The sequence below is a fragment of the Protomyctophum parallelum genome (assembly GCF_964188405.1).
Source record: "Protomyctophum parallelum genome assembly, chromosome: 9".
Taxonomy (NCBI): domain Eukaryota; kingdom Metazoa; phylum Chordata; class Actinopteri; order Myctophiformes; family Myctophidae; genus Protomyctophum; species Protomyctophum parallelum.
Window position 1 is genome coordinate 27,757,001 of NC_139706.1, and position 27,998 is coordinate 27,784,998.

At 41.4% G+C, this 27,998-nt stretch overlaps 1 protein-coding gene across 7 annotated transcripts in view; it reads left to right on the plus strand.

Moving 5' to 3' along the window:
* Positions 1 to 27,998, plus strand: part of LOC310864716 (protein furry homolog) — a 67,944-nt gene that overhangs the window by 24,386 nt on the left and 15,560 nt on the right. For 4 of the 7 annotated variants that reach the window (XM_083773424.1, XM_083773426.1, XM_083773427.1 and 1 more), the window contains exons 7-43: positions 905 to 985; positions 2,434 to 2,602; positions 3,262 to 3,354; positions 3,476 to 3,574; positions 5,141 to 5,242; positions 6,058 to 6,161; positions 6,901 to 7,009; positions 7,144 to 7,230; positions 7,369 to 7,540; positions 7,741 to 7,873; positions 8,034 to 8,141; positions 11,245 to 11,500; positions 11,641 to 11,826; positions 11,958 to 12,044; positions 12,237 to 12,496; positions 12,999 to 13,188; positions 13,470 to 13,594; positions 14,450 to 14,507; positions 14,667 to 14,758; positions 15,051 to 15,223; positions 16,757 to 16,917; positions 17,288 to 17,398; positions 18,025 to 18,179; positions 18,593 to 18,692; positions 19,205 to 19,376; positions 19,877 to 20,142; positions 20,311 to 20,457; positions 20,577 to 20,748; positions 21,563 to 21,659; positions 21,747 to 21,829; positions 23,889 to 24,039; positions 24,660 to 24,763; positions 25,101 to 25,283; positions 26,322 to 26,523; positions 26,968 to 27,089; positions 27,274 to 27,464; positions 27,884 to 27,978. In XM_083773424.1, the coding sequence (XP_083629550.1) occupies positions 905 to 985; positions 2,434 to 2,602; positions 3,262 to 3,354; positions 3,476 to 3,574; positions 5,141 to 5,242; positions 6,058 to 6,161; positions 6,901 to 7,009; positions 7,144 to 7,230; positions 7,369 to 7,540; positions 7,741 to 7,873; positions 8,034 to 8,141; positions 11,245 to 11,500; positions 11,641 to 11,826; positions 11,958 to 12,044; positions 12,237 to 12,496; positions 12,999 to 13,188; positions 13,470 to 13,594; positions 14,450 to 14,507; positions 14,667 to 14,758; positions 15,051 to 15,223; positions 16,757 to 16,917; positions 17,288 to 17,398; positions 18,025 to 18,179; positions 18,593 to 18,692; positions 19,205 to 19,376; positions 19,877 to 20,142; positions 20,311 to 20,457; positions 20,577 to 20,748; positions 21,563 to 21,659; positions 21,747 to 21,829; positions 23,889 to 24,039; positions 24,660 to 24,763; positions 25,101 to 25,283; positions 26,322 to 26,523; positions 26,968 to 27,089; positions 27,274 to 27,464; positions 27,884 to 27,978 (5,196 nt within the window). The remainder of the gene's footprint in view (positions 1 to 904; positions 986 to 2,433; positions 2,603 to 3,261; positions 3,355 to 3,475; positions 3,575 to 5,140; positions 5,243 to 6,057; positions 6,162 to 6,900; positions 7,010 to 7,143; positions 7,231 to 7,368; positions 7,541 to 7,740; positions 7,874 to 8,033; positions 8,142 to 11,244; positions 11,501 to 11,640; positions 11,827 to 11,957; positions 12,045 to 12,236; positions 12,497 to 12,998; positions 13,189 to 13,469; positions 13,595 to 14,449; positions 14,508 to 14,666; positions 14,759 to 15,050; positions 15,224 to 16,756; positions 16,918 to 17,287; positions 17,399 to 18,024; positions 18,180 to 18,592; positions 18,693 to 19,204; positions 19,377 to 19,876; positions 20,143 to 20,310; positions 20,458 to 20,576; positions 20,749 to 21,562; positions 21,660 to 21,746; positions 21,830 to 23,888; positions 24,040 to 24,659; positions 24,764 to 25,100; positions 25,284 to 26,321; positions 26,524 to 26,967; positions 27,090 to 27,273; positions 27,465 to 27,883; positions 27,979 to 27,998) is intronic. The other 3 variants (XM_083773425.1, XM_083773428.1, XM_083773430.1) reach the window with 1 other exon arrangement.

Genomic DNA, 27,998 nt, shown 5'->3' on the forward strand with positions numbered 1-27,998 from the left:
ATAGAGGGGGTACATACAACTGATGTAAAGGCTATTAATTATTTTTTAAAGGTATGATTCACGGTGCCCAAGTTTCAGCAATCAACATACAATGCAGCTACCGACACACACACACACACACACACACACACACACACACACACACACACAACGACCACAGAGCGGGCTGCCTCCCCTCTTCTCGGGGAAAGTTTGGGGGAAAAGGCATGAAAAAACAACCAGTTGGAACTATATTGTTTAGTTGTTTGTCTATCTATCTATATCTGCTAATATATCAACCGTGTGTGTGTGTGCACTGTTTAGTCCACAATCAGCGTCAGCAACGGATAGCGTTCTGGACTGGTCAGTAGTCCATAGCTTCGGTGAGAACCGGGGGGGGGTGAATGCAGGAGCACTTCTCCCCAGAAACCGTGCCAATCCACTGGGATAGAACTGGCTCGCGACGGAACACGGAACACAACCTGTTTTCACCGCTTCGACAACTTTCATTTCTATCGATAAATATGCTATGGTCTTGCCAAATATCCATTCATATTTCATATACAGCCCATATTTAAAAAGTATTTTTTTAAATGCGGAGAATCGGGCCGGACAGCTCTCGGAGAGTCTTTTGGTTTTGTGAAATGAGCTCAACCCCGCCTCCTCAAACCACGCTGTGCTCTGATTGGCTAGACGCAGCTTTTAAAAGCTTCAGCTTTTAAAAGCTGTTTAAAAGTTAAGTTTTGGGGAGAAAAAAAAAACGCAAAAAAAAAAAAGCTGTTCATTCCAAGCTTCAAAACGCAAAAGCTGCTCTGCATAGAGATAACATGGGACCACGAAGCTAAAGCAGAAGCTAGCTTATTTGGTGTGAATGGAGCTTTACTGTTGGGTTTTTATTCTTTAACTTATACAATGTATCTCACAGGTACCATGGTCCTAACACTGGCAACATGCACACTGTAGCAGATCTCTATGCCGAAGTAATAGGAGTATTAGCCCAGTCCAAGTAAGTGAGGGCCACTCTTATCATCATACATCATCATACATCATATTCCGTGCTCAACCAATCAAATCATCACATTCTGTGCTACAAACACGGCTCGTACACACAAACACACAAAGTTAAGCTTGGGAGGGGCAACCTTGTTGACATTATTGTACAAAAAATACACATGGATTTTCAAATCATATTCTTTCCATTCATTTGACAACTTCAACCTTAACATCCCTATTCTGGGCATGTCATAATAGGCGAATATTTTACGAAAATAGGCGAACATTCAGTGATAATACCTGATCTACAAGCTCACAACATGTCGCAAAGCCATGTGCTATTTTTGACAAAGGTACCTGTATTTGGTGTAGACTAGAGGGCACAAAGCAGGGGGTAAATTATAGACCAATGCGGGATACTGTTTAACGAGTATATGGTTTAAGTGCTTAAATATCTAGTTCAGTGAGCTTTATGCACTTGTCTGTTGTGGTCTGGTGTCATGCCACTTGATGATTGCATGGCTGAATTCCACATGCCTCTGTGTAAGACATTGCCTGTTTCAAGAGACAAGCACATGACAGACTTTTGGACAAGTACCCCTCACACCAAACTAGGACTGGAAATTGGTGTCTGTTTATTTGAAGTTTTTAAACCACCGCAGTAAGAAGCAAACTCTCAAAATAGAGGTATGAGCTGGTGAGCAGACTGCATAAGACCTCTTCAAAGTTCTCTCTGTTTAATTTCATATGGGAAATGCTTCACTGAAAGGCTTTTCCAGAGGACTTCATGGGACATTGATTTGGGAGGCCTCCATTTTCAACCTTCAATTTTTAAGCTAACAACGCAACGCATTGCTTTTTTGAAAATCAGTTATTTCAACAAGCTATGGCATCCTGAAACAGAATATAAATTAGGCTTAAAAGTGGTACCTTAATCCAATTGGCTAAAAATGACTTGAGAAATGGTTGCTATTTCCTTTTAAGTCAAACAAATTCAAGGAAATAAGTTATCTCAACTAGTGTTTAATTTCCACATGACTAAGAGCAACTCATCCAATATACAGTAGCAGCTGTGTTCAATTCCTTACAGGTAGAGTATGAGCCACTATGGAAGAGATTAGTCGATGGCCACATGAGCTCCCGTGATGAATAACCCTCTAAATTTAGACTAACAGAAGAATCCCATCTCTGATTCAATTTGGCAAGAGGATCAGGTGCTAGACGAGGAGTTTATCTTTGGGCGCAGAGACTTGTGGTCTACACAGACAGAGAGGGTCAGATGGGGATATTTTGGGGATCTGGTGCTGGTTTATCCACCCCATATCACAGCCTTCACAGAGACTGAGAGACATCTGTACTTTACATTTGTAATGGATGAATGGAAGCAGTCTTGATGTGCAGTTTGACAAGGGTTGTGCAGGCACCTCGTTATTCAACGTTTCTTTAAACATTTTTCGTAAGGTTTCCTGCTGTGAAAAAGAAGTTCATGACTGAGCTAAAGGAGCTCCGGCAGAAAGAGCAGAGTCCTACTGTAATCCAGAGTACCATCAGTCTCATCATGGGTGTGAAGTTCTTCCGTATTAAAATGTATCCAGTGGAAGAGTTTGAAGCCTCCTTTCAGTTCATGCAGGTACAATGCACTTTCAAATTGGCTTTCTTTTTTGGCCATGTCATTATAGGCAAACATTACAGAGTTCTAGATTTGTCCAAATACTTTTGGAAATAGCAGACATACAAGCTCACATTGGCTATGTTTGTACTGTTGCATCATTGTATGATGAAGTGTAAATCAGGCTTATGTAGGGGGCACGGTGGCACAGTCGGTAGTGCTGTCGCCTCACAGCTAGAATGTCCTGGGTTCGATTCCCGCTCGGGACGCTGTGGGCCCTGGAGGCGTGTCCTCACCTCCGCGTCATCAGTGCCCATACCCGTGGCGGGTACCTACCCGTGTCCCCTAGGGTAGGTACCCTCACAACAATTACTGAAGATAAATTCATACTTTTCTATACTTATCATATACACTTATACAGTATAGTGCCATGCAATTTGAGTGCATACAATTGCTGCAGTTCTTCATGCAATGCACAATTAAAGGTCGTCCTGTCTTATAGCCTTTGTTGGCTTTTAGAAGGATTCTAAATTACCATTATGACCTACAGTATTTTCATTGTCAATCGAGATGAGATTTATTGTGAAATAATAAACCAACTGAGTCAATGAGGTCACCCTGCACATTTGCACAGTTTGGATGCAATTACCCTGTGTGAACCAAGGATCTCTCTTTTGCAGGAATGTGCCCAGTATTTCTTGGAAGTCAAGGACAAAGATATTAAGCATGCCTTGGCTGGACTTTTTGTAGAAATTTTAGTTCCTGTTGCTGCAGTAAGTCTCCCTCTGATACAGATAATCACAGTTGTTTTTTTTGGGAAATGATTATCACTGTGAGAATGAGGTGCAGTCTGTCTTGTCATTATAATAAATGTGATATTGTGCTCCATTGTAGGCTGTGAAAAATGAGGTGAACGTGCCCTGCCTGAGGAACTTTGTAGAGAGCTTGTATGTCACAACCCTGGAGCTGTCGTCCAGAAAGAAGCACTCACTGGTTAGTCACCCTGCCGGAGGATGGAAATGACACGGAATGTTTGGGCTGTTTGTTTCCCTACACCGCTGCAGTCACTGTGACACTGTGACAGTCTCCACTACAAAAATACTGTCCATTTCTGGCATGCCTTTGGTCCCTGTGAATCCTCAAGAATTTCAAGGTCACTCTATATGTAATATCAACATCCAACAGCACCAGCCGTTTACAAGAAAAGACAGACAAAGTCTGTAAGGCAGAGACACTACATAAAAAAAAGTGTATAGTCATATTTTAGACATTGGTTAATGCATTAAATGCGTAAATACTGTAACTAATATCACACATGGACATTTTGAGGCACACACCTCTAAAAGTGACCTTGGTTTCTTAGACAGTATAAAATATCACTCACTTGTATTAGAAAGTAACATTATTCAGTAATGATACTGAATTAACTGTGGAGTTCCACAAGGTAGCTGCCTAGGGCCTTTGTTATACTCTATTTTCACAATCGATTTACCATTGGGTATAAATAATGTTAATACAATTATGTATGCTGATGACACAACAATCAGTTAAAACTGTTGGCACCACACAAATTGAACAGGTGAACACTATAAAACTTCTATTAGTAACTATAGATAGCTCTTTATCTTGGTCCAAACATATAAATAATATTGTCGTCAAAATGGGAAGAGGAATCAGTATGACTAGTAGGAAGTGTTCTGCTTTCATCACTCCCTCTATAATGAATTATGTTATTCATTCTTTGGTTTTGTCTCATTTAGAATACTGCCCTGTTATCTGGCCATCAAATCTGATTTGAAAAAGTTGCAGATTGCTCAGAATAAAGCGGCTCGTCTGGCACTAGGCTGGTCATACCGTGTACAAGTATTTGTTATATGCACGAACATCTGGCATGGTTAATGGTTGAAAAGAAATTAGCAGTGAGTCTTCTAATGCTACTGCAGAACATTATTTCCACTGGTAAGCCGTATAGCTTGGCTCACCAGTTAAAAATGACTTCTGAACATGGTTACAACACCAGAGGAGCAGCTTCTGGTAACATAATAATAAAAACAACACCAAAATCAAACTGTCTTAAACACATATATATAGGTCAATAACTCTCTGGAATGCACTGCCCAAAAACATCTTATCTACAATACATAACTAAATTACTTAAAAAAAGAATATCAAGATATACCTTGCCAATTTGCCAAGTACATAACTGTGATTTGCGAATTTGTTCTTTTGATTTATAATGTGAATTTGTTCTTTGTATTTGTTTTTATTTTGTTCTGTTTTTTATTTTAAATTGTATTTTTAGTTGTTGTATACCGGTAGTATTTGTTTTAATCAGGACCCCAGGAAGACTAGAGGCTCAGTCATGTGTCTCTAATGGGGATCCTTCAATAAACATAAACTGTTCAAAAGAAAACATTAAACATAAGTCACTATAAGTAATATGGCTGTACTTTGCACCTACCTGTAATAAGTGTATGATATGGGCCAGTTTACTCAGGTGACACAGTTGTGTGATGAAGCATAATTTATTTTCATTGACATTCATTGTCTTCTTCACAGGCTCTTTACCCACTGGTGACGTGTCTGCTGTGTGTTAGCCATAAGGACTTCTTTCTCAACAGATGGCATGTTTTCCTCAACAACTGCCTCTCTAACCTCAAGGTAAGTTAACTTGTAAATTAACCGCTGTATTAGTGATGTAACACTGTGTAAGTTGTGCATATAAAGAAACATATTATGTAATTATTACATACATGCTTCTGTACAGTAACTTGCTGTGTTGTTTGCATGGCTACTTTAATGATTGTTATAACAAGAGTACTGTGAGGACTTTAAGACCTGTCCTGAACACACCAAGGTGTTGTCGGACAATCTGGCTGCCGGGAAGCATCTGTTGTATGATGTATCTTGTGTGGCGTGTCCCGCACCATTGGTGGTACACAAGTACACAAGCATATTTTATGGCCTATATCCTTTTATTTGTAATGGTTGATAATAATAGGTCCTGTGAGTGACCTGTAGTGAGTTTTGGGCCATTCTTCTACCTTTTTTATACAGATAATCTCATTGAGACCTGAGGTCTCATTCCCAAGAGAGACCTGGTTCGCCCCTATAACGATCTTGGTCAAATGTGATGCACCATAAACTAAAACAGAAATACATACTGTACATACTGTACTACAGCACAGAGACAGCCGCTGACCATCAGCTGTAGTCTGTGCAGTGTTTGGTTCAACATTTACTTGTGAAATGTCACTCAATGTCAACCAATCTGATCTCCCGACATAGTCACAGTTATACAGGGGAAGGCATCTTGGTCTGTTCAGATATTTTGACCATTTATCATAGCTGCTCTTGTCAGACGCAGTATGGCTTTTTTTCCCTTCTTTTTTGCTTAAGCATGATTTGTACCTTTACTGCCAAGGGCCTTTTTGTTGACTGTTGATCATTGATTTGTATAACTGAATTCATTACAGAGTAAAGACCCCAAAATGGCCCGTGTTGCACTGGAGTCCCTGTATCGCCTGTTGTGGGTGTACATGATCCGAATCAAGTGTGAGAGCAACACCGCAACACAGGGGTAAATAGCCATACTCTTAACATCGCTTAGTTGCTATGTGTCCATTCCTAAAAGAATTTGAAGCCAAACCACAATAGAACCAAAACCCAGCAAGAAAGGCATAAGCAATGCCAAGTTAAAGAAAGTAATTTTGAGGTTGGGAGAGCTAAAACATTGTGCGTGTGAACATTTTGTCCCCATTTGACTTAATTCCTAACTGGAATATTGGTTTGGTTCCCGTTTGTTGTTTACAGCATGCTGCAAACAAACAAACTACACAATCAGAGTAGATCAAAAGCTCTTGACATCATTGACCATGACCATAGACACATATGTATCATAGTAAGTAAGTCTAAAATGGAAATAGTTTGGCCCCGTTGGGCCCTAGGGTCCTAATACGGATATCTTTTAATGAAGAGTAACGCGAACATTGTGTTGTTGTACAAACACTCAACAGTCATGGGCACACCAGATTAAGTGTGCTGGTGGCCTTGAGGTTTACCAGCAGGTCACATACTACATGATTACCAGCCCTGAGCCCACACAGGGAGATGCAAAGAGGTCAAGTCAGACTTTCACACGTGAATTAAGCCTGAAATAAACCATTCTTAAAATAAACCACATCACGGTTGTCTGCGTAAAACAGGCCAAATTCGTGTTCTGTGTCAGTTTGAAATCCAAACACAGTCTCAGATGTTTGCATGGGTCTTGGATGATACAACGCATGCTTCTTAATTTGTAATTTTCTCTTTATCTGCAGGCGTCTCAATACCATTGTTACAAACTTGTTCCCCAAAGGATCACGCAGTGTGCTACCAAGAGATATGCCCCTCAATATCTTTGTCAAAATCATCCAATTTATTGCACAGGTAATCAGGAAGTTTTTTTGTCAACGAAGGTCATAATAAAAACATTTAAAGCTCTATGTCAATGTACAAGAGATTATCATAAAACAACCATACTGCCACAATAAACATGCTGTCTCTCTCTTTGCTCCTAACAGGAAAGACTTGATTATGCCATGAAAGAAATCATCTTTGATCTACTTTGTGTTGGGAAACCAGCAAAAGCCTTTAGTCTTAATCCAGAGGTACAGTGTTTACATTCATCAGCCATCACATTTTCATTAAACTATTGTACAGACCACACACAGGCTGTAGTGGAATATTTTTCTTGTGCACTTCATAAATGTATAAAAATGACAAAAACTTTCTTGTATGTACTTCAGAGAATGAACATCGGCCTGAGGGCATTCCTGGTCATAGCGGATAAACTGCAACAGAAGGACGGTGAGCCCCCGATGCCTAACACTGGCTGCAACCCGCCCTCCGGGAACACACTCAGGGTGAAGAAGACCTACCTCAGCAAAACGCTGACGGATGATGATGCCAAAGTCATTGGTGAGACATTCATTGTATTGTCACAGTGGTTCCCACAACAGATATTCACAAATTTCCCCAAAACTACCTACAAGCTCACAATGAGTCGCAGTACTACATGCGTGTAGAAAGATCCGCTATTTTTTCAAATTAGTATTATAGATGTGGATCCATTGGATTAATTAGTTTGATGTTCTCATCTGTCATCACCTCCGGTCCAGGAATGTCCATGTATTACGTTCCAGTCCGCAAAGCTATTGACAACATGCTGAGACACCTGGATAAGGAGGTGGGGCGTTGCATGATGATGACTAATGTTCAGATGTTGAACAAGGAGCCTGAGGACATGATCACGTAAGTGTGGTACTCATCACAGCCATCTATAGCTGCTGGCTCCTTTTGACTCACAGGACCATATAGTTTCTAATTTCACAACCTGTGCGATTTCAAACTAAATCAACTGAAACATTTGCAGTTGATGACATTATAATTTGACCATGGGTTTGACTTTCAGAGGTGAAAGGAAGCCAAAGATTGACTTGTTCAGGACCTGTGTTGCTGCCATCCCTCGTGTGCTTCCAGACGGCATGACCAAGCCAGAGCTCATAGACCTGCTTTCACGGTGAGAATCCAAATCTATACCACTGCTCAGTTTGACACTATGTAAGAGCTGGTCACGCAATCACTGACAGTTAAAGTGGCCTTACACTAGCCGATAATCAGGCATTTATGATGCTCGGGGGGGTGCCTGACTCAATCGATCTGCTCGGGCCGTTCAAAGCGCGATCGGGATCGGCCCGATCAACATCAAGAATGTTTGATATTTGCTCTGCCCCGCTCCGATTATCCTGTAGTGTGTGGTGCTATCAGATTTCAGATTGAAAATAAATCGGCTAGTGTAAGGCCACCTTTAGAGTGACCCAGTCAAAACAGTTCAATAGCAATCTGTGCTACAGTAAACCTGCAAACTCTGTTTGTGTTCACTCTGCAATAACTTTCCTCGTTGGGCGTGGTATAACTTGTAAGCAGCAAATGTTGACCCACAGGTCTGTACAGTGGGTCAACAATGCACAGTTTGACTGACTCACAGCCCTGTGATGACAGCCTTCCCCTTCCTTCTGCACAGCCATTGGATAAGAGCCAGATTTGAGTAAATTGTTTGTCCTGCAGTGGTTTCAGTTTTGAAACTAAAGCCAATGAAAATGCGTAACGTTGTGTCAATATGTGGGACACAGGACAAAGGATAAAAATGCTCTGCATCCAGCAAAAAGTGGGACACCTGGTCACCCTACTGTCAGTAAGACGAGCTAGCCGAATGTTCTTTATTATGGATATGAACTAATCATATACGTTTTGAGTGCTTAAATTAAAACCTTTGATTATGTTGTTTACACTAACCTGCTAACCCGGTCCCTGGGTCAGAATGGCTGCTTTTTATTATTATAACAACAATGTCCTGAATATCTTATTAGGGCCTGAGCACTGCACAGTAGTGCGAAGCACTATTGAAATTGCAATGATTCTTATTCTTATTTTATCCACAATGAATCACGTTTTTGAGGCGCCAAACGGCCTCGAAAAGTTGCAAAACAAAAAACACGTGGCAAAAAAGTATTTAATTAAGTAAAAAAAAGGGGCATGGCCTAATGGCTCAATAGCTCCCCCTACAAAACGTTTTGCTTGAAGCCCACAGTACGGTGTACAAATTGGTAACCTGTATCATGTCCCGACTTGCAAAAAAGTCTCTTCATGGCGCCATGACCTAAACCTAACAGGAAGTCAGCCATTTGCAGTGTTTTCACGTTTCGCACTTCAACAAATTCCTCCTGGCAGGTTGGTCAGTTCCAAATCAAACTCGCTTAGCGTACACTACAGACCTTAACGATGAAAATCTTGAGTTTTTGTAAAATGGCTTGACCGTGGTGAAACCTCAAACTTCAATGTCAAGGAAGTGAAAATAGCAGATCTACAAGATCAAGTCTTTCTTTGTAAATATTAAACTGATTGTCGTACTTGGGTGTGGTGTCATCGGACTTTTTAACGGTTTGGGCGCAAGCACATTGTTGCATCAAAAAGTGCCTAGACCAGGCGTCTCTTCTGGGTTTTTAAACAGCTGGTGGATAGAAATGACACTTTTTTGACACAGACTTGTGGGTGGTGTCATTGAACTTGGTTCAGAGTCCTTGTCCATGATTGGAGTCAATCATGGACAATCATAATTTCTATCATTTGCCATTTTGGACAGTTTGTTGTAGAGAGTCATGAGTCGCCTCACTGGACTCGGTAAAAAATCCTTGTCCATATTTTCCGCACAGACATCCGGTCATCGCTGCTTGCAGCTTTAATGCACAATCTATGTAAAGCGCCTTGGATAAAGGCGCTATATAAATGCACCATTTACCATTTACCATTTAATACTATTATTGAAATATTGAGAGTACGTTGCCTACAGGGTTGGCTAGGGAGTCCTCATTCACTTATCAAAGTGTCCCTTTAATAAGTGAACATAATTAGAGGGTCACATTTTGTGGATTTAGTCACCAAAAGTCACCACACCCGAAAGAGTTTCCACACATCCTTTATAGATGTGTGTTTGCATGAGTACAAGTTGTGTGGACGATTTCTATAGTCACCATTTACCAGAACTTTAGTAATGCGGGAAATGGATTGTTTGGCATTTTGGGCATTCTGAAAGAGTGTCTAGTGTTCTCTCTTATCTCTTTCAAATGTGCAAGTATTTTTCAGGAGGGTGAATTGCAGAGTGTGTTATACAAGACCCAATGTCACTTTTATTGACATTCAGTCTGAATTATCAACATGCTACTTTGGGGTAGAGAATCACTCAAGCTCAAGGGGTGGATCTCCATGTGGTTCTCACATCTGTGCCACAGCTGTGACTAGTATTGTTTTTCAACTGTGGAAATGAAGTGAACTTAAAGATGGAGTGCCACCATTTTTTTCCATCCTAAAACATGATCATCAGGTATTATTACAATATAAGGGGGAAGAACTTTTTCCAAAAAGTGTACAGTATTTGTTAAAATCATGCTTTTATGTGGACACGCCCACCAGTTCAATAAGTATGCCTGGTTTGGGTGGTGATGGGTGGTGATCTGAACTGAACTGAAGCCGCACCCACAGCTTTAGTTGTATGATAAAGGGGGAGGGGTTAGGGGAGGGGCTGATAGTGTGATGTCACTATATTACTGTTTACTTCATTGGCCCGTTTGACTGTCAAGGGTTCAGCCTCCAGGAAGAAACCCTAAATACAAAGTGAATACACCATTGCACATAAAAACAACTCCAGGGTGTCTAATGAAGTACTGTCACCTCATAGACACATGCAAAACTGGAAAAATACAAAAATTGTGGCACTCCATCTTTAAGGTCAATTTATCTAACATGAAATCTATTTACAAAATTACTACTAGTAGTTAAATTTCCTATGCTTGTAGCAGAAATTATATTTCTCTGTTTCACACTCTGAAACTCCAAATATCCTCATTGCGTGGGGTTGTTTATCTTCCCTATTTTATACTTTCAAAAATAGACATTATGTTGTTTATTGCGTGAACATTTTTAAATACTTTTGAGAAAGTTTGCCTATAATAATATGTCCAAAATAGGGACCCAGGGTTAAAGTGGTCGGTTAATATATATTATTGTAGGCTTATCTTTATCATGAACTGCATCATCACTTTTCCTTTCGTCTGTGCTCTTTGCAGCTTGACGATACACATGGACGATGAGCTGCGACTTATAGCCCAGAACTCCTTGCAGAGCCTATTGGTGGACTTCCCTGACTGGCGTGACGACGTGCTGTTTGGCTACACTAACTTCCTGTTGCGCGAGGTTCAGGATACTCACCAAGGCATGCTGGATACCTCCCTCAAACTCCTGCTACAGCTTCTCACACAGTGGAAACTGGCCCTACTCAATCCAGGGAAGAGCCATGACATGGCTAAAATACACATCGCAGAGGTACATCCTTAAATCAGTGTCAAGTCTAAATAAACTCTTGAACTACAGTATAGTCCCACTAAAATTATCCCTTGATTGTTTGAATTGAAGTGTTTTATCAAAGTCAGCAATCATTTGACAGTTGTATACCTATGTTACAGTTGCTGCAGACGAGTTCAAGTCCCAAGATCCCTACAGCAGAGCGAGGCCCACACTCGGCTGTGTTGCATGCTGTAGAGGGACTGGCACTCGTATTGCTCTGTTCCTGCCAGCTTAGCACTCGCAAACTTGCTATTTCCATCCTTAAAGAGATACGCTGTCTATTCATGGTCATTGGACAGTCTGAGGTAAAAATGACTGAAGGCAGAGACTTTGCAAGAACAATAAACGTTAGAAAGAGGAGAATTTGAAATGTAATGTCCCTCACAGTACAGTTTATAGTGACCATGTTATGTATTTTATCATTTGCATTCTTCAGGACGATGATAAACCCATGATTGAGATTATGGACCAGCTCAGCCCTGCAGTCCTGGAAAGTTTTGTCAATGTGGCTGTATCTGACACAGTAAGATGTACTCAGTTTTAAATGACAGCTTAGTCAACAAAGATACTATAAATGTGTACTGTAAATGTGTATTTACTGTAGGCATTTTTCCTTTATTAACACGATTTCGTACATTCTAAGAATAAATTGCCTTAAGAATGCAGACATGTCCCCTGACCCATTATGTTCTTTTGTTCATTATGTTCTTCCCAGGCGACCATACCGCTGGGCCACAACATGGACCTTCAGTGGCTAGTGGAATGGAATGCACTATTGGTAAACAGTCACTATGACATTAGGAGCCCCTCTCATGTGTGGATCTTTGCCCAGTCTGTGAAGGACCCCTGGGTGCTGTGTCTTTACAGCCTCCTCCGGCAGGACAACCTGCCCAAGCACTGCCCTACAGCACTGAGCTACGCCTGGCCCTATGCCTTCACTCGAATGCAGCTCCTTATGCCCCTAGTAGACCCAAAGTAAGTTATTCACTCTGCCCCAGAGCATGTGAGCGGCGCGGGTGGCCGAGAAATCCGCTCTTCGCTCTCGACGGCTTTTGTGCCGCTTGTCATACTTTTGGTAAATGCGCTCTGCAGAGTCTGGACACACTAAATCCAAGCATTTAGGTTCTAAACACTTATTTGTAACATTTTTTAAACATGTGCCATGTGCACTGAGCGGCTTGGAGCGGAGGACAGATATCACTCCGGAAGCCGTTCTGACCCATTTTAAAACGCGCTCAGCGCTCAATTCAAAATGCAGCCGCTCACATGCTCTGCTCTGCACCACACCAAATTCAAGACTAGACATGCTAATCTTACACTTGTTGAAGTAACGCTCTAGATGTTACTGAGCATTCCTTATTTAGGCTGCTTCCGATCATCACATTATTGCGGCGATATAGCTAGCTTCACATAAAGCTTAATCAACCTTTGATTTTCTTCATTTCATTTCATTAAAAACAAATTCCTCCCTAACCAGTAATCCAGTGTACGCTAAGAAGACCAGCACCTCTGGTAGTGGGGACAATTATGTAACCCTGTGGAGGAACTATCTGATCCTCTGCTTTGGGGTGGCTAAGCCCAGTATCATGAGCCCTGGCCATCTGAGAGTGTCGACACCTGAGATCATGGCCACCACACCTGACAGTGGTGTCACCTACGATAACAAGGTAGCTGCCTCCCTGCCCTCCGCTCTTATTCATTTCCCAGGTGCTTTGTCTCCCTAGGATCAGGTGTTCATACACAGCTTGTTGACATTTAAGCTCAAAGTGTCAAATTACAACAACAGCTTCATTATATGAAAGGAACGGAATATGAAACTTGTATATTCAAATGTATGGATATTAAGTGTTCACATTTCACACAACTATTGTCTTTGGTGTTTGTAAAGGATTTGATGCACTTCTGAAGAGCATTAGTAATCTTGTGTAATGTTTATATGTTTTTACAGGTGATCGGGAGTCCATCTGTGGCGTGGCTCCTGAAGCAGTTAGTCCCACTAATGAGGGCGGAGAGCATTGAGCTCACAGAATCTCTCGTATTGGGCTTTGGTCGCACTAACTCCCTTGTATTCAGGTATGTCTGAAAGCACCCTCATAGATTTTTCACCAAATGGAATTGTGTTTGCCAAAGACATTCAGCAAACTTTCTCACTGTTTACAGCATGTGATATACTATTACACACCCCTTTTGTTTTTTAGCTTTTGTTCTCTGCATGTGCTTGATGGGACAGGACAAGTGTCCCACCCATAGTGCATGGGTGCAAGCTATTGAAATCACATATCCAACCCAATTTAATCAATATTACAGTAAAACGTTTCCATTAATAGGACAATAATTCTGACACATGTAAAAACAGCAGCAACAGTATAGTGTTAGTATGTGTATAATTGGCAAGTCAGTGAAAACAAAGTGCTAGATTGGTGAGTAGTGAAGGAGAGGGGTCGTGAGCCCTGGACCTTTTTGGGGGGGTACCAACAATAATAATAGCCACAGTGTAATGACAGCAACAGTTACACAAACAACTATAATAGTAAACTCTCAACCCGTAGCTGGGGCGTCCACAATACACCATCCACATTTAGTGTGAGGCACCCAAACAACCACTGAAGGTCCATTTATGGACACATTAAATGAAATGAAAGTTATTACCAAAAGCATTATTTTGGTGATTAAAGTCTATTTTGGTGTGGATTTGTGTGGATTTTAAGGAGAGATGAGTGCGGGATTAGATTTGCAGGCCATTTATAGTTTGAACACATCCCATCTCATTTTATCCTCAAAATTAGATTTGAGCCCAAGTGTTTGGACATGCTAGATTTATTGTGGATTTGCACAGCAACTGTGTTTCCTTCTGTAACCTCAAAAAGCAATTTTGGTTTACTTTGCACATCATGATTGCCAAGTCATATTTCCCCTGTACTTGCACAGGGAACTTGTGGAGGAGCTACATCCACTCATGAAAGAAGCTTTGGAAAGAAGACCTGAGGTCGGTTCTTTATCTTTACAACAGAATGCATTAAATACAGAAAGTGCACTACACGCAGATTGATCTCTCTCTCTATCTCAGATACACACACTAGGGGTTATAATGCTGGGAGCTTGCAGTTGTGAGATGACTGCGCTTTCCCTTTTTTTATTGTCACAGAACAAGAAGCGACGTGAGCGGAGAGATCTTCTGAGACTGCAGCTGCTGCGAATCTTTGAGCTACTGGCTGATTCAGGTGTCATCAGTGACAGGTCAGTGAGGTGTCACACCTTACATTACACACTGTAACCCCAGACAGTAGTCTGTCATGCACGCCCTTTGGGATTCACAGTAACCCAACTTACCAAGAGATGAAACTGGAGTGACATCTTGTAACATAGTGGCTCACTACATTATGGTTATATTTACATTTTACATATTATTGCTGTTTAGGTTGCTGTTTTGTGTTGTGAGTTACATTATGAATATTAGACTTTTGCTTTTCTGTTCCGTATTGTGTTTGTTCCTCATATGTCTCTGTGTTCCTGGACTCATTTCCCACAGCACAAATGGAGCTCTGGAACGCGACACCCTGGCCCTGGGCGCTCTCTTCCTGGAGTATGTGGATCTTACCCGGATGCTTCTGGAAGCTGAGAATGACAAAGATGCAGAGATCCTCAAGGACATCCGAGCTCACTTCAGTGCCATGGTGGCGAACCTCATCCAGTGTGTTCCAGGTAACCGGGATCAGATTCAGATCCTCCTCATACCAGTAGACCCAAATTGTATGTATGTTAGTTAGTTAGTTAGTTAGTTAGTTTAATTTATTGTCCACAATGTGGAAATTTGTCTTCGGTCTCATAAACAACAGTAACAACAAACAGCAACAACAACAACAACAACAACACTTACACACAATTATCTTCATGGCATAAATGCAGGACAACAGTGGCAAATATATTAAAAACTAATCTAGCGAGACATTTAGTGCCTAATGGCATTAGGAATGAAGGAATTTTGAAAGATGTTACGGTTAGCTTTTGGTACTTTGTACCGTCTACCTCTACCACAGTGGTTCCTAAACTTTTTCATGTCATTTTTTTCATGTCAAGGACCCCCAAATTGACACTATTTAGCCCAAGGACCCTCCCATTTGAAAACATATGCCAGGGACCCCCATAAGAGAAGGTCTTTACAGCTCTAGCAGTGATTCAGGGACCCCCATAAGAGAAGGTCTTTACAGCTCTAGCAGTGATTCTCAAACAAGGGTCCCCGGATTGACCTGAATTAGGCTACGGCGCCCCATTTAATGGCAATCTCTGGGACCCCCAATTTATATTGTTTATTTAACTCAGAGTGTACAAATGGAACATTTGTGTACAAATGGAACATTTTGTACACTCTCAGAGTTACAGACCCATAAGGTTCCATTTGGTTCCTAACTATCATTTAGCTGGGGACCCCCTGGAACTTCCTCAAGTACCCCTAGGGGTCCCCGGACCCCACTTTGGGAACCACTGGAAGGGTTAAGTTATACATATGACTGTGACATAATTATGTCAAAGATGATGTATTTTTCACTGAAGATCACAGTCGTGCAAGGAATTATAAATGAAGACAAAACCTACTGTATAGGGACCATTACTTATTTATTTTTTGGTCCCCAGGGAAGGGGACATTTATTTGACTGATTCACCCAGCAGATGGCTGCTCAGGTGGCCGGAGCTGTTATGGGACATTTGACACTCAGATACAGCAACCCATAGTACATATAACAATATTACAGGCCAGTCACTGAACAACAAAAGAAAACAAGCTAGGGATCTCCAAAAATATTGTGTCCTGTATTACTTTTCTGTAATCCATCAGAATGTCCAATTGTATGCAGTTGGGAATTGTGATTTATAAATCAGGATTCCATTTAACCAGGGTTGGCAGAGCACAAGAAGCACGGTCCACTTGGAATTGATCTCGATTTGAACGCATCTCAAGGGAAGTTGCCAAAAATAGAGCAGCTTAGGTAGGGAGAAAGGACAGGTGATGACTCATGGGTTGCCAGGCGCCAGGGTTTCTGTAGTCCCTGATGAATGGCAGATGACCTGTCAAGGTGGAACAAGTCCTTATTAGCACTCTCTCTCCCAACCTCTCTCCCTCTCTCTCTCTAAAAAAAAGTACTTTACTAATTTGCCTGGTATTGATTTTCCTGAGTGATTGTGCTGCCTCTTCCTCCACCTCCTCCCGATCAAGACATCTTTATGTCCCTTCCACAGTGCACCACAGACGCTTCCTGTTCCCTCAGCAGAGCCTACGTCATCACCTCTTCATCCTGTTCAGCCAATGGGCTGGCCCATTCAGCATTATGTTCACCCCTCTGGACCGCTATAGTGACAGAAATCACCAGATCACTAGATATCAATATTGGGCCCTCAAGGTACAGTAAGCACAGTTTGTTTTCATGTTCACCGTCAACTTACGTAGCTTTTAATACCAAATAGATGGTTACACACAAATGCAGAGAAAGTTAAACATTCTTGAAGTGGAAGTGAAAATGTAAATAACTATAATGTCTGCATTATAATGCATGATTTGTCATATTGGTATCATCCTGACTCAGTTAGCAACATCAAACATGGCTCCAACAACTCCATGTCCATCATGGAAACCTAAACCACTTAAACCTTATTCTAGAAACTGAAAATAGCACATTATACGTATCTATCTTGAAGCTCACACCAGGCTGTAAGTGGTTAAATGAGTGTCTGCGTGCGTGCGTGCGTGCCTCATGCTGTTTGTTCTTCCAGGCTATGTCTGCGGTGCTGTGTTGTGGGCCTGTGTTTGATAATGTTGGCCTCTCTCCGGACGGATACCTCTATAAGTGGCTGGATAATATACTAGCTTGCCAGGATCAGCGGGTATGTGGATAACAATTCATTACACAGTTGTATATTTAAACAAAGACCTGACCTCAAAAGCCTGTCTGATACTTTGCTTTGACTTCTCTGTTAAAACAAAAAAGAAAAGAGAAGAAAAACATTCATTATGTTCCTGCCAAATGCCTACTTTTGTCTTTCTGCCGGTTGTTGGCGAACAGGGAAGTGTGGCATTTGGTTCTGAATAAATTAGCTTGTTCAAATTACTGCTATAATATGTCAAGATGAATCACCTTGTCTTTGCACATGCATGTTTATTTTACTTATTCTTTTCCCAGTTGCCAAGTTGACTTTGCAGTTGCATTCATTCGTTTACATTCTAATAGCTACAGAATGAGTAATATTGACTGGGAAGGCTGCCCATAAAATGTAATTTATCATCTTCTTGCTATGTCAAGGCTAAGACATCTGCAATCCATCCAAGCTATCCTTCCTCAAGCCTTTTAGAAAGCAGGACACAATTAAGTCTCAGAGACATTTATCTTTCTAAATGGATATAGCCTCAGAAAATCTTTAGCTTGAATTACTGGGTAATGGGGAGCGTTCTATCTGAAGCAGCCCCAGGAGAGACTGGTTCTGTCTGTGTGTTTTCTCTTCCCGTGGCTCAGGTCCACCAGCTTGGCTGTGAAGTTGTCATCCTCCTCCTTGAACTCAATGCTGACCAGGTTAACCTATTCAACTGGGCTGTAGACCGCTGCTACACAGGCTCCTACCAGCTCGCCTCTGGCTGTTTCAAAGCCATTGCTACTGTCTGTGGCAGCAGGTAGGCCTATAAACCCTTACAGTGTCTCTCCGTTAACTTGTCCTGTTTATGTTTCATCGTCTGCCTTTGGCATTATGTCGAATCACATCCACGTGCTTCACAGTGAAATAATTGTTTTCTTTGTCACACTGGTTTTGCTTGTGTGTCGCCTATGTGAGATGCAGCAAAATAATGTTGTGGTTAATTAAATTAGGAAATGCTCCAAATCTTCATATTTTTCTCCTCCAAGCAGTAAAAACACAGCCACCAGCTGATCCTATTAAAGATCTCACTACTCATCTGGGATTGTGCTTTGTTTCATGTTTTTACAATTAGTGCCCTCTAGAGCACTGTATAATAAGACATCTTTACAAGGATTTTAATAATGAATCATTACTTCATGCTAATTTCTACTCTTTTTTTCATGAATGCAGAAACTACCCATGTGACATTGTAACACTCCTCAATCTGGTGCTCTTCAAGGCATCAGACACCAACAGAGAAATCTATGAGATTTCTATGCAGCTGATGCAGGTGAGCTATCATTCATCTTTTTGAGTGGTGCAACCACTCCAAGGAACAGCAATGTCCGTGATGTTCACCTATGTGTTCACCTATGTGTTGGTTAATGAGCACCAGTTTGAGTACCAGTAGGGGCGCTGTTTGCCAGAAACAGAGAGACAGTGTTGCCTGCTAATGAGAGAGAGAGAGAGAGAGAGAGAGAGAGAGAGGAAGGGGGGGAGTTGCACCACTCGGTTCACACGGGTGTGATTTTCTCTTCTTAATTGAGAATGCTAAATAATAATAAATATGAATTCTTATACCTATACCTATAACTTTAGAGATTCTGTCATCGGAATTTTCTCTCATTACGGCACATCTCGTCAGTGCCTGAAGTAACTGATTTTAATTTGCACCTACTGTAGGCATTGACCATTATGCACCCCACTTTTTGACTTTGTATTGGAGCTTATGAGTGTGCAGGTTCAATTCTTTTTGTCTTAATTGATAATGCAAATGACATGTTTGTTCTCTGGTTTGAACAGATTCTTGAAGCTAAGCTCTCTGTGTATTCTAAGAGGATTGCGGATCAGAAGCCAGGCAATATCCTCTATGGCACCCATGGTCCACTGCCACCACTTTATAGCAGCTCTCTTCCCCAGCTCTCCAGCCAGCTGGCTAGGATGTACCCTGAGCTCACTCTGCCTCTGTTCTCAGGTAGCTGTGTGTGTGTGTGTGTGTGTGTGTGTGTGTGTGTGTGTGTGTGTGTGTGTGTGTGTGTGTGTGTGTGTGTGTGTGTGTGTGTGTGTGTGTGTGTGTGTGTGTGTGTGTGTGTGTGTGTGTGTGTGTGTGTGTGTGTGCATGAGCGTGCGTGAGCGTGAGCGTGTGTGACTGTGTGTGCACCTACATCTGCGTGCACATGCATACAGTAGTGTTTGCATTTATTTGTATTTATGTTTGTGTATAAGTGCATGGATTTGTATGTGGGTGTGTATAAGAATGTGTTTACAAGTCCTGAGTAGAATTCTCTTCATCCCATCCCACTAGATCTTGTTTTATCACTTGCAGTTCCACTCTGACATCACTAACTGTATCTCTCGCTAGCTGTCCAAAGCACTGCCCCATTTTCAGTTGAACTCATACAAAAGGACGTGTGGCGTAAACAGACTGCCGTACCCACTGATGAGTCATGACGCTCTAATCTCTGTCCCTTTCAGAGGTTAGCCAGAGATTCCCCACCACTCATCCCAATGGGAGGCAGATCATGCTCACCTACCTCCTCCCCTGGCTCAGTAACATAGAACTGGTGCATGATGTCAGCCTCCCGCCCCCTATCTTCAGTCTCAGCACCCCAGAATATGAGACCGGCACCGCTGGCCAGACTGACATCATGAGACAGTCCCATCCACTCAAGGGCACTGGCTGGGGCTCCCTCCAAGCCACATCTATGGTGCTCAACAACCTGATGTTCATGACTGTCAAGGTACAGTATGTCAATATGTCAAGTTGAGGGGAAACTGAATCAACCAATTGCAGAATATTGTCTGGTACCTTTGATGCTTATGTGATGGAGTGTGGAAGTGTGGAAATCCACCATTCAAGTCTTACAGATAATGTCATGATATCGGCTTATGCCCCTTGCCTTTGTCAGTATGGGGATGATGTACCTGGACCAGAGATGGAAAATGCCTGGAATGCATTGGTCAGCAATGAAAAGTGGACCAACAACCTGAGAATAACTCTTCAGTTTCTCATGAGCTTGTGTGGTGTCAGCAGTGACACGACACTGTTACCCTACGTAAGTTAAAATGCCCTAAGGGAGGAGGAGGAGGATTTATTTTGTCAGGGAGGCTGCTTCCAGCTAATTATCTTGACAATGTTTCCCCTCCGGTGTTCCACGGATATTTGTTTTTGCAGATCAAGAGGGTGGTGATCTACTTGTGTCGGAACAACACCACCCAAACCATGGAGGAGCTGATATTTGAGCTACAGCAGACTGACCCAGTCAATCCCGTGGTGCAGCACTGTGACAGCCCCCCATTCTATCGCCTGACTGCCACCAGCCTCAAGGCCTCTGCAGCAGCTTCCGGTATACAGCTCTCTCTACATACATGGTTTACTTAAGGTCCATCCATACCAAACACTATGGCTCACTGTCATCATTACAGTTGCACTTGAGTTAGAATGTTTTTTTAGGCCATAGCCACTTGCCCAAATGTCCCCAAAATGTGCTGACCTCGTCACATTTGTGATGACGGCTATGGCCGTTTCTAGCCCAAGGAGTGTTTTTTGTGCACAACTAATGCTTGGAATGGATTCAGAATCATGAAAACCCCCGAGTTGGAGGAAGCATAATGAAAAAGAAAAGCGGCACTATTGTAACTTTTTCTTAAATTAATAAATGAGATTGTGTCCTATCTGTATGGTAGAGTATGTCACTACAATATAACGTATACAATTGGGGTGCTTGTATTTTGTCTCCCTGCTCTTCTATTGAGACATTTTTATCGGGTCAACGGTCATGTCTCACCTAGACACAGGATCTGACACACATTTTTCTGATTTAATTTATCTTCTGAGGAAGCAGGCAGGCTCTAGTAAAAATGTCAGCACTGTGTTGCGCAGGAAGCCGAGTTAAAATCTGGGGTATAAGAGGAAAGTTACATGCAGTTTTAAGTTACAGTATGAGTGATACAGTGCAAATGAGGGCGCAGGGGTGCGCATTGTAAGTAATGAACACTATAAGTAAGTAAGTAATGAGCACTCTTTTTTACTGTGTAGAAGAAGCCTTATACATTATTTCCTTCGGCCAAGTGGGGGTCCTTTGACTGAGCAGTCAATGTTTGGTTTCCCATTCGGGAGACCCTGTTTCAAACCAGTACATTTTTCCTTGCTCTTTGTAGGTACCACATCCAGCAGCAATACTGTTGTTGCTGGGCACGGGCAGGAGAGTTTTCCTGATACGGATGACAGCAAAGCTATAAAGGACAATGAGGAGAGGTAGGCTATGAGGCCTCGACATTGACAAATCTCATTCCATTTCATAAGAGGCAGCATTATGATGATCTCTTGTAATTTTGACCTCAGGCTCAGCCACATAATGCGAGCCCACAACCGCCTGGAGTCTCGCTACAGCAACAGCTCTGGAGGATCCTATGATGAGGAGAAGAGTGAGTATCTCTTAAAGTCATACTTGTTAACTTATAAAAAGTTATAACTTATAAAAAGTTATTTTTGATATAATATTTGACTTGTATATTCCTCAAAAACCTTGCTGAAGACTACACATCTAAATATTGGTGTGTACTGATGAGACATTTTGGCCGATATCGATATCAGATATAATTAATTGCTGTTATGGCCGATAACCGATATTGCCGATGTCGATATGATCTCATTCTATATTGAAAAAGTTTAATAATTTTGTCCATTCTGAAAAATACATAACAGGGTATCTGCACTGCAGGCTTAGGCAAGTCAGATTTAACTTACATACCTTTATATTTAATATTGAGCTTGTAGATCTGTTGAAGCTGTTATTAATCGGACCGATTAATTAATCGGTCTGATTGATCAATCGAACCGATGCTGCATCTAAAAACAACTAAAATCGGCGATACCGATGTGTTTGCCGATTAATCTCCCATCACTAGTGTGTACCCTTTAAATTTATACGCTACTTTTTTACATCGTGGCTACTGCATTGTTTCTTTTAAACTGTTTGGGCAAAATTTGACAGGAGAATAATTTTAACATACAAAATTATATATATTACGAATTTTATTTCAAATTCAGTTCACTTTAAACATGGTGTGCTTAATTTAGTCATGTCTGCATTTAAAAAAAGTTCAATAATTACAAAACATTGCTGAGCTCAAGAGGCTATGGCTATGCAACCAGAGGCTATGGCTATTTGGGGGTCATGGAGAGGTTTTCGAACCTCTGTCTCAATAAGAAAATTACTCTAAATGTGTCTGTTATGGCCTCACTAATGTGGGATAACGCGTCAGTCTGAATCACATGGACCATGACATGAGGGTAAGGGTGGTGCCATTGATAATGCATGAGCTGCACCGAGGGGCCCCCGGAGCTCTCTGAGCATTCTGTGAGAACTGGCACTGAAACAGTGCCACTCTGAAACTGAAACAGTGCCACTCTGAAACTGAAACAGTGCCACTCTGAAACTGTGCCACTCTGAAACTGAAACAGTGCCACTCTGAAACTGAAACACTGCCACTCTGAAACTGAAACACTGCCACTCTGAAACTGAAACACTGCCACTCTGAAACTGAAACACTGCCACTCTGAAACTGAAACACTGCCACTCTGAAACTGAAACAGTGCCACTCTGAAACTGAAACACTGCCACTCTGAAACTGAAGCAGGCAAAGGCGAAGGCTCTCAGTTGCTGCCAGTGGCCTGAAAGCAGGTCTGTTTCACTCTATTGGGTTTGAATCAGTACCGCAGTCCAAGGTGAGCGACGAACTGAAAGTCTTAAGTCTTAAGGTATTTTGTAACAACCACACATTATGATTGCAATATACAGAATACTACAGCATATTGTTTTATTTACTATAGCAGTACTTTTCCCCCAATACGGAGGTGTATATACTATACTGGTATGAAAAACTTGATTTATTGATTCAACGTTTCGATCATCATTCCTGAAGAAGATCCCAGTGATCGAAACGTTGAATCAATAAACCAGTGGAGCTGAGTTTTTCATACCAGTGTTGCGGACTCTATTTCTTCCTCTTGTACTGATTTGCCCAGCACCTGGGCTAGAGTGGAGGTGCATGCTCTATTTCCTTTATATACTATACTAACACTTGTGTGTCTTTATAGGCAACAATACAAATTTTCAATTTCAATGTCAACTTCAGTTTTTCAAAATATAATATAATATATATAATATATGTTCGAAAATAGCAATTGGCCAATCTACAACCTCAAAGTGTCGCATTGCAATGATTGTAGATCTCCTATTTTTGCTATACATACGAGTGTGCCTTCAGATTTTGACTTTCGTTTTTCTTTGTGTGTTGGGCACAACGTTTTAAAAACACTGCTTTAGGTTATTCCTAATGTGTGACACAACTTCAAAGCGAAGATGAGGTCTTTGAATTGTAAACAATGTATGGACATGGGATGGTTCTTAGCTATGTCACTGAAACTTTTGTATTGAATTGATGTGGAAGTTATCAACAGTATAATGTCTCTGGGCTTTAGGTGAACCTCTGCCACCGTATGCTGGCTGGCTGATCACTGTTGTGGAGACCAAACAGGCTCATCCTTTGCCCATGCCCTTGAATGGAGGATGTTGGGCTCCACTGGTAGACTTCTTGCCAGAGACCATCACCCCAAAGGGGCCACTTCATAGGTTAGTCTGTTGAACTCTAATTCATGTTAACAGCTAATCTCCAGCACAGCTGGACCGATCGGCATGAAACTGGCGGCCAGAGCAGAACCAGTTGCTCAAATCTTTCACACCGATTTTAGCAAAACACATTTTTGACTATTACTCCTAGTAGATTTTGTCGGCAAATCGGTACACATGATCTCTATAGTCATGTGATCAAGACGGATCTGTCCGATTCTTTATATTCCATTGTGATTAGCTAAGATTGCCTTTTCCAAAGTTTACAGGAGGGGCCCGTTTTCAACAACATGCCTCAAATCATGAACGCAGTGTTTAATTGGCATGAAACTTTGCATGCACATTCCCACTAGGCAGAGGAAGAAATAATAAAATAATAGTAAACAATAAATAATATAATACTTTGTATAAAATATATACTGTATAGCAACAGCTCAGGCCGTCATTAATTACCACTTATATATTGCAGATTGACAGCAGCAAATAAGATTTTACAAAATTGACAAGGCAGCAAGTTATAATTGTGAATATCCAACAAGCTTTTCAACTATGTTTGTTTCACCACATTACCTTTAAGATAAGATGCTTTCCATGCAGTAAGTAATTGGTTCTGTTTTTGTCAGATGTAATGTTGCAGTCATCTTCATGACAGAGTTGGTAGTGGACCACAGTGTAAGGGAGGACTGGGCTCTGCATCTACCTTTACTGCTACATGCCATGTTTTTGGGTGAGTCCAGATCACTAGCAGTTATCCCGTATAGTAAATCCTAAAATATCATATGACATTGCACGTCAAATCTCTTGACCTTCTGACTGGCTATAAGGCAACATAGCACATACCTGTAGTTAAAGTATGTGTCTATTCTCAACACCATAGCTGGCAGAATGTGCCAAATTGAATAACAAAACCTAGTTTTATATATTTCTTTACCTGTATGCGTGACTGACAAATAAACTCTCTCGTATCTCTCTTCCAAACTGATATAAATGTGCTTTATAAACAATAGTATAGGAAATATTTATATTTCTAAAAGACAGATTCAGTTTGTGTTTCTCTTCTGTAGGCATGGATCACTACCGCCCGGAGGTGTTTGAGCACAGTAAACGTCTTCTCCTCCATCTGCTCATCACGTTATCGTGTAACAACAACTTCCAGGTCATCGCCTCCGTTCTCCTGCAGACACGCGACATAAGCTGCAGCAAGACACAGACCATCAAGCCAAGCTTTCAACCAGATACTACTGCAGGTACAAAACAAATCCTGAGACTGTGTTTTATTGTTGCCTTTGGGCAAGTTTACTTCTCACTTAAAAGCTTGTTTATGTGTTCACCTCTCATGCGGGGCTGTGTACACTGCAAAGTGTAAATTATTTAGTGCCTGAAATGTTGAAGTAGATACTGCATCCAGGGCTGGGTTCACATGGCAGCTTGACATTCAGCACATTGCTCCTCTCTGTTGCTAATCTAAACTAGTAGTAGCAGGAGGGAATGACTTCCATTCCTTCTACAGAAGAGGTATAAGTCTCTTATCTGTGGAGAAAAGATTGGGACGTCACGCCAAAAACAACATTATATAGTATGTACAGGGCACATCAAAGGTCTTGATTAAAGCATTCCACTGCACTCATTTGAGGCTATTTATATCCTTTTGTGTTAAATGGGACCATAAGCTGGGATGCTGGGATAGACTGGTTTTGTTGTTGTCGTTTTTGGAACTGTCTAGCCTGCATATTACATTTATTTGAATGTATTATTTGTGCCAGAAATACCGGTAGTAACTTTAATGATATTACTACAGTGATAATATTGTAATTTCTTCATATATTACATATTTCCTCACATTAGTTGTTGCACAAACAAATCCCTGCAAGTTGGTAAGGCAGGTCGCTTAGTTATTGAAAGTACCAACCTTCAAAGGGAACACTTAAAATATTACAATATCGTATCGACATGCAACTTTCTAGCTGTCCCAGCGAGAATGATGATGTGATGATGTGAATAAACAATGGGAATATTATGTGTCCCAGCAGGGCTAGACACAATTTAATCTGTCTTACATTACAGTCTTATCTTAAACATGTAGTGCCATGGGTAGACAAGACTAATTGCATTCAAATTCCAGAGATGCCAAAACACAGCTCATGCTGTTCATTATGTTCTCTCTCTGTATTGCTTCTGACATTGCTGCTGTGGAGTATTCACAACATGGTAGCAAGGATGGTGGACTCAAATATGAAACCCCTGTAATCTTTGAGGACACTCCCTTGTCCCCCTGTTGTGTCTAGGAGGAGTATTCGACTTCCTGCGGGAGTATCAGGCGTCTCCTGTGCCAGATTCAGGTCTGAGTTCATCCTCCACGTCGTCCAGCCTCAGCCTAGGAGGGAGCAACAGCAACCTGCCCGAGATCTCCCAGGAAGTGGAAGAGCTGGTCACCTCCAATGGATTGGACCAAAAGACACACAAACTGATAGAATTCTTGACCACCAGGTACTGAAGTTCATGTCAAGGATGCAAAGATTTTTATGCATTTGGCCTCGGACCTCATCTGAAAATCACTCAAACTGCTCTCCTACTGTTGACTCAGCACTTAGTAGTTTTAGCTACAGTATGCACATTATAATGATTTATTAGGGCCAGGTATTTGGTGCTAAAACACTTTTAACCACATTGTCCTCGTTTTGATATTGCTTGATTTAAAGTGCCACCTAGTGGTTTGGAATGCATATTGTAACGGATTTTTATTTAAAATGTTATCTTTCTTCTTCTTCTTCTTTTTCTATTTTCCCAATAAACTAAAAGCGGTCACATGTGCTTAGCGATTGGAAGAATGCATGCTTATGGTCAATGAATCAAAGGCTAGACAGGCTTTGATTGTGATCAATTAAATTCTTCATGTCAGTTGATAGTGGGTGTTGTGCGGTTGTTTTTCAGAGCATATGGACCCCTGTGGTGCCATGAAGACATCTCTCCAAAGAACCAGTATTCAAAAAGCACTGAGCAGTTAACCAACTTTCTGCGACATGTGGTTTCTGTGTTCAAAGAGTCTAAGTCAGGTATTATGTGTTAACACTGCACAGTCTTTTGATTAATTTTTTTAATCACCAGGCGGGGTGATTTATCCCTGCTTCTGTTCTGATATGTTTTTACATTTACTGTATTGTTTGATAATAATACAGTTAAATAATTTAATTAACAATGTATGTAAACCACATGAACTCTTACATGTCTATCCATTAGCAGATTTCCACCTGGAGCAGCAGCTTAGTGATGCAGCCCTACAGACAGCCTTGTGCAGCTCCTCGCGGCATTACGCTGGCCGCTCCTTCCAGGTCTTCCGAGCCTTGCGGCAGCCTCTCTCTGCCCACGCTGTGTCTGACCTGCTGTCTAGGCTGGTGGAAGTAGTGGGAGAGCATGGAGAAGAAGTGCAGGTTAGTATTCTGTGTCTGTGACACAGGCACAGAACTATATGAGTACAATACAGCATTATACTGTATTCCTGTGCATTCATCCAAAACAACCAATCTTGGGATTTCTACTGTCCCTATGCAGTATGTAATTTCTAATAAACTGGTGATGCTGACTCTGAGCTTTGGCACCGAAATCACTATAATTGCTACAACCAGGCATCTATTGTAGCAACAGATTACATTACTGTAGGCTTTGTAAACAAATGGACCTTGAAAACTCCTGAATTTGAACAAATGAACATAAGTAGATTGCTGGCTGTAGTTTATAATGGCAACATTTATTTTTTGTTATTTCTGCATTTAATATCATTGCTGATTTCACAGAAAAAACACCATGCAGATGTCATCATTAATGGAAATGACCTTACTCTCTCTCTCAGGGCTATGTAATGGAGGTGTTGCTTACGCTAGAATCTGTGGCGGATAACTTGGCTGAATGTCTAAAGAACAATGATCTGATGGCTATCTTGACAAGGTCTGTACCTCCTCCATACT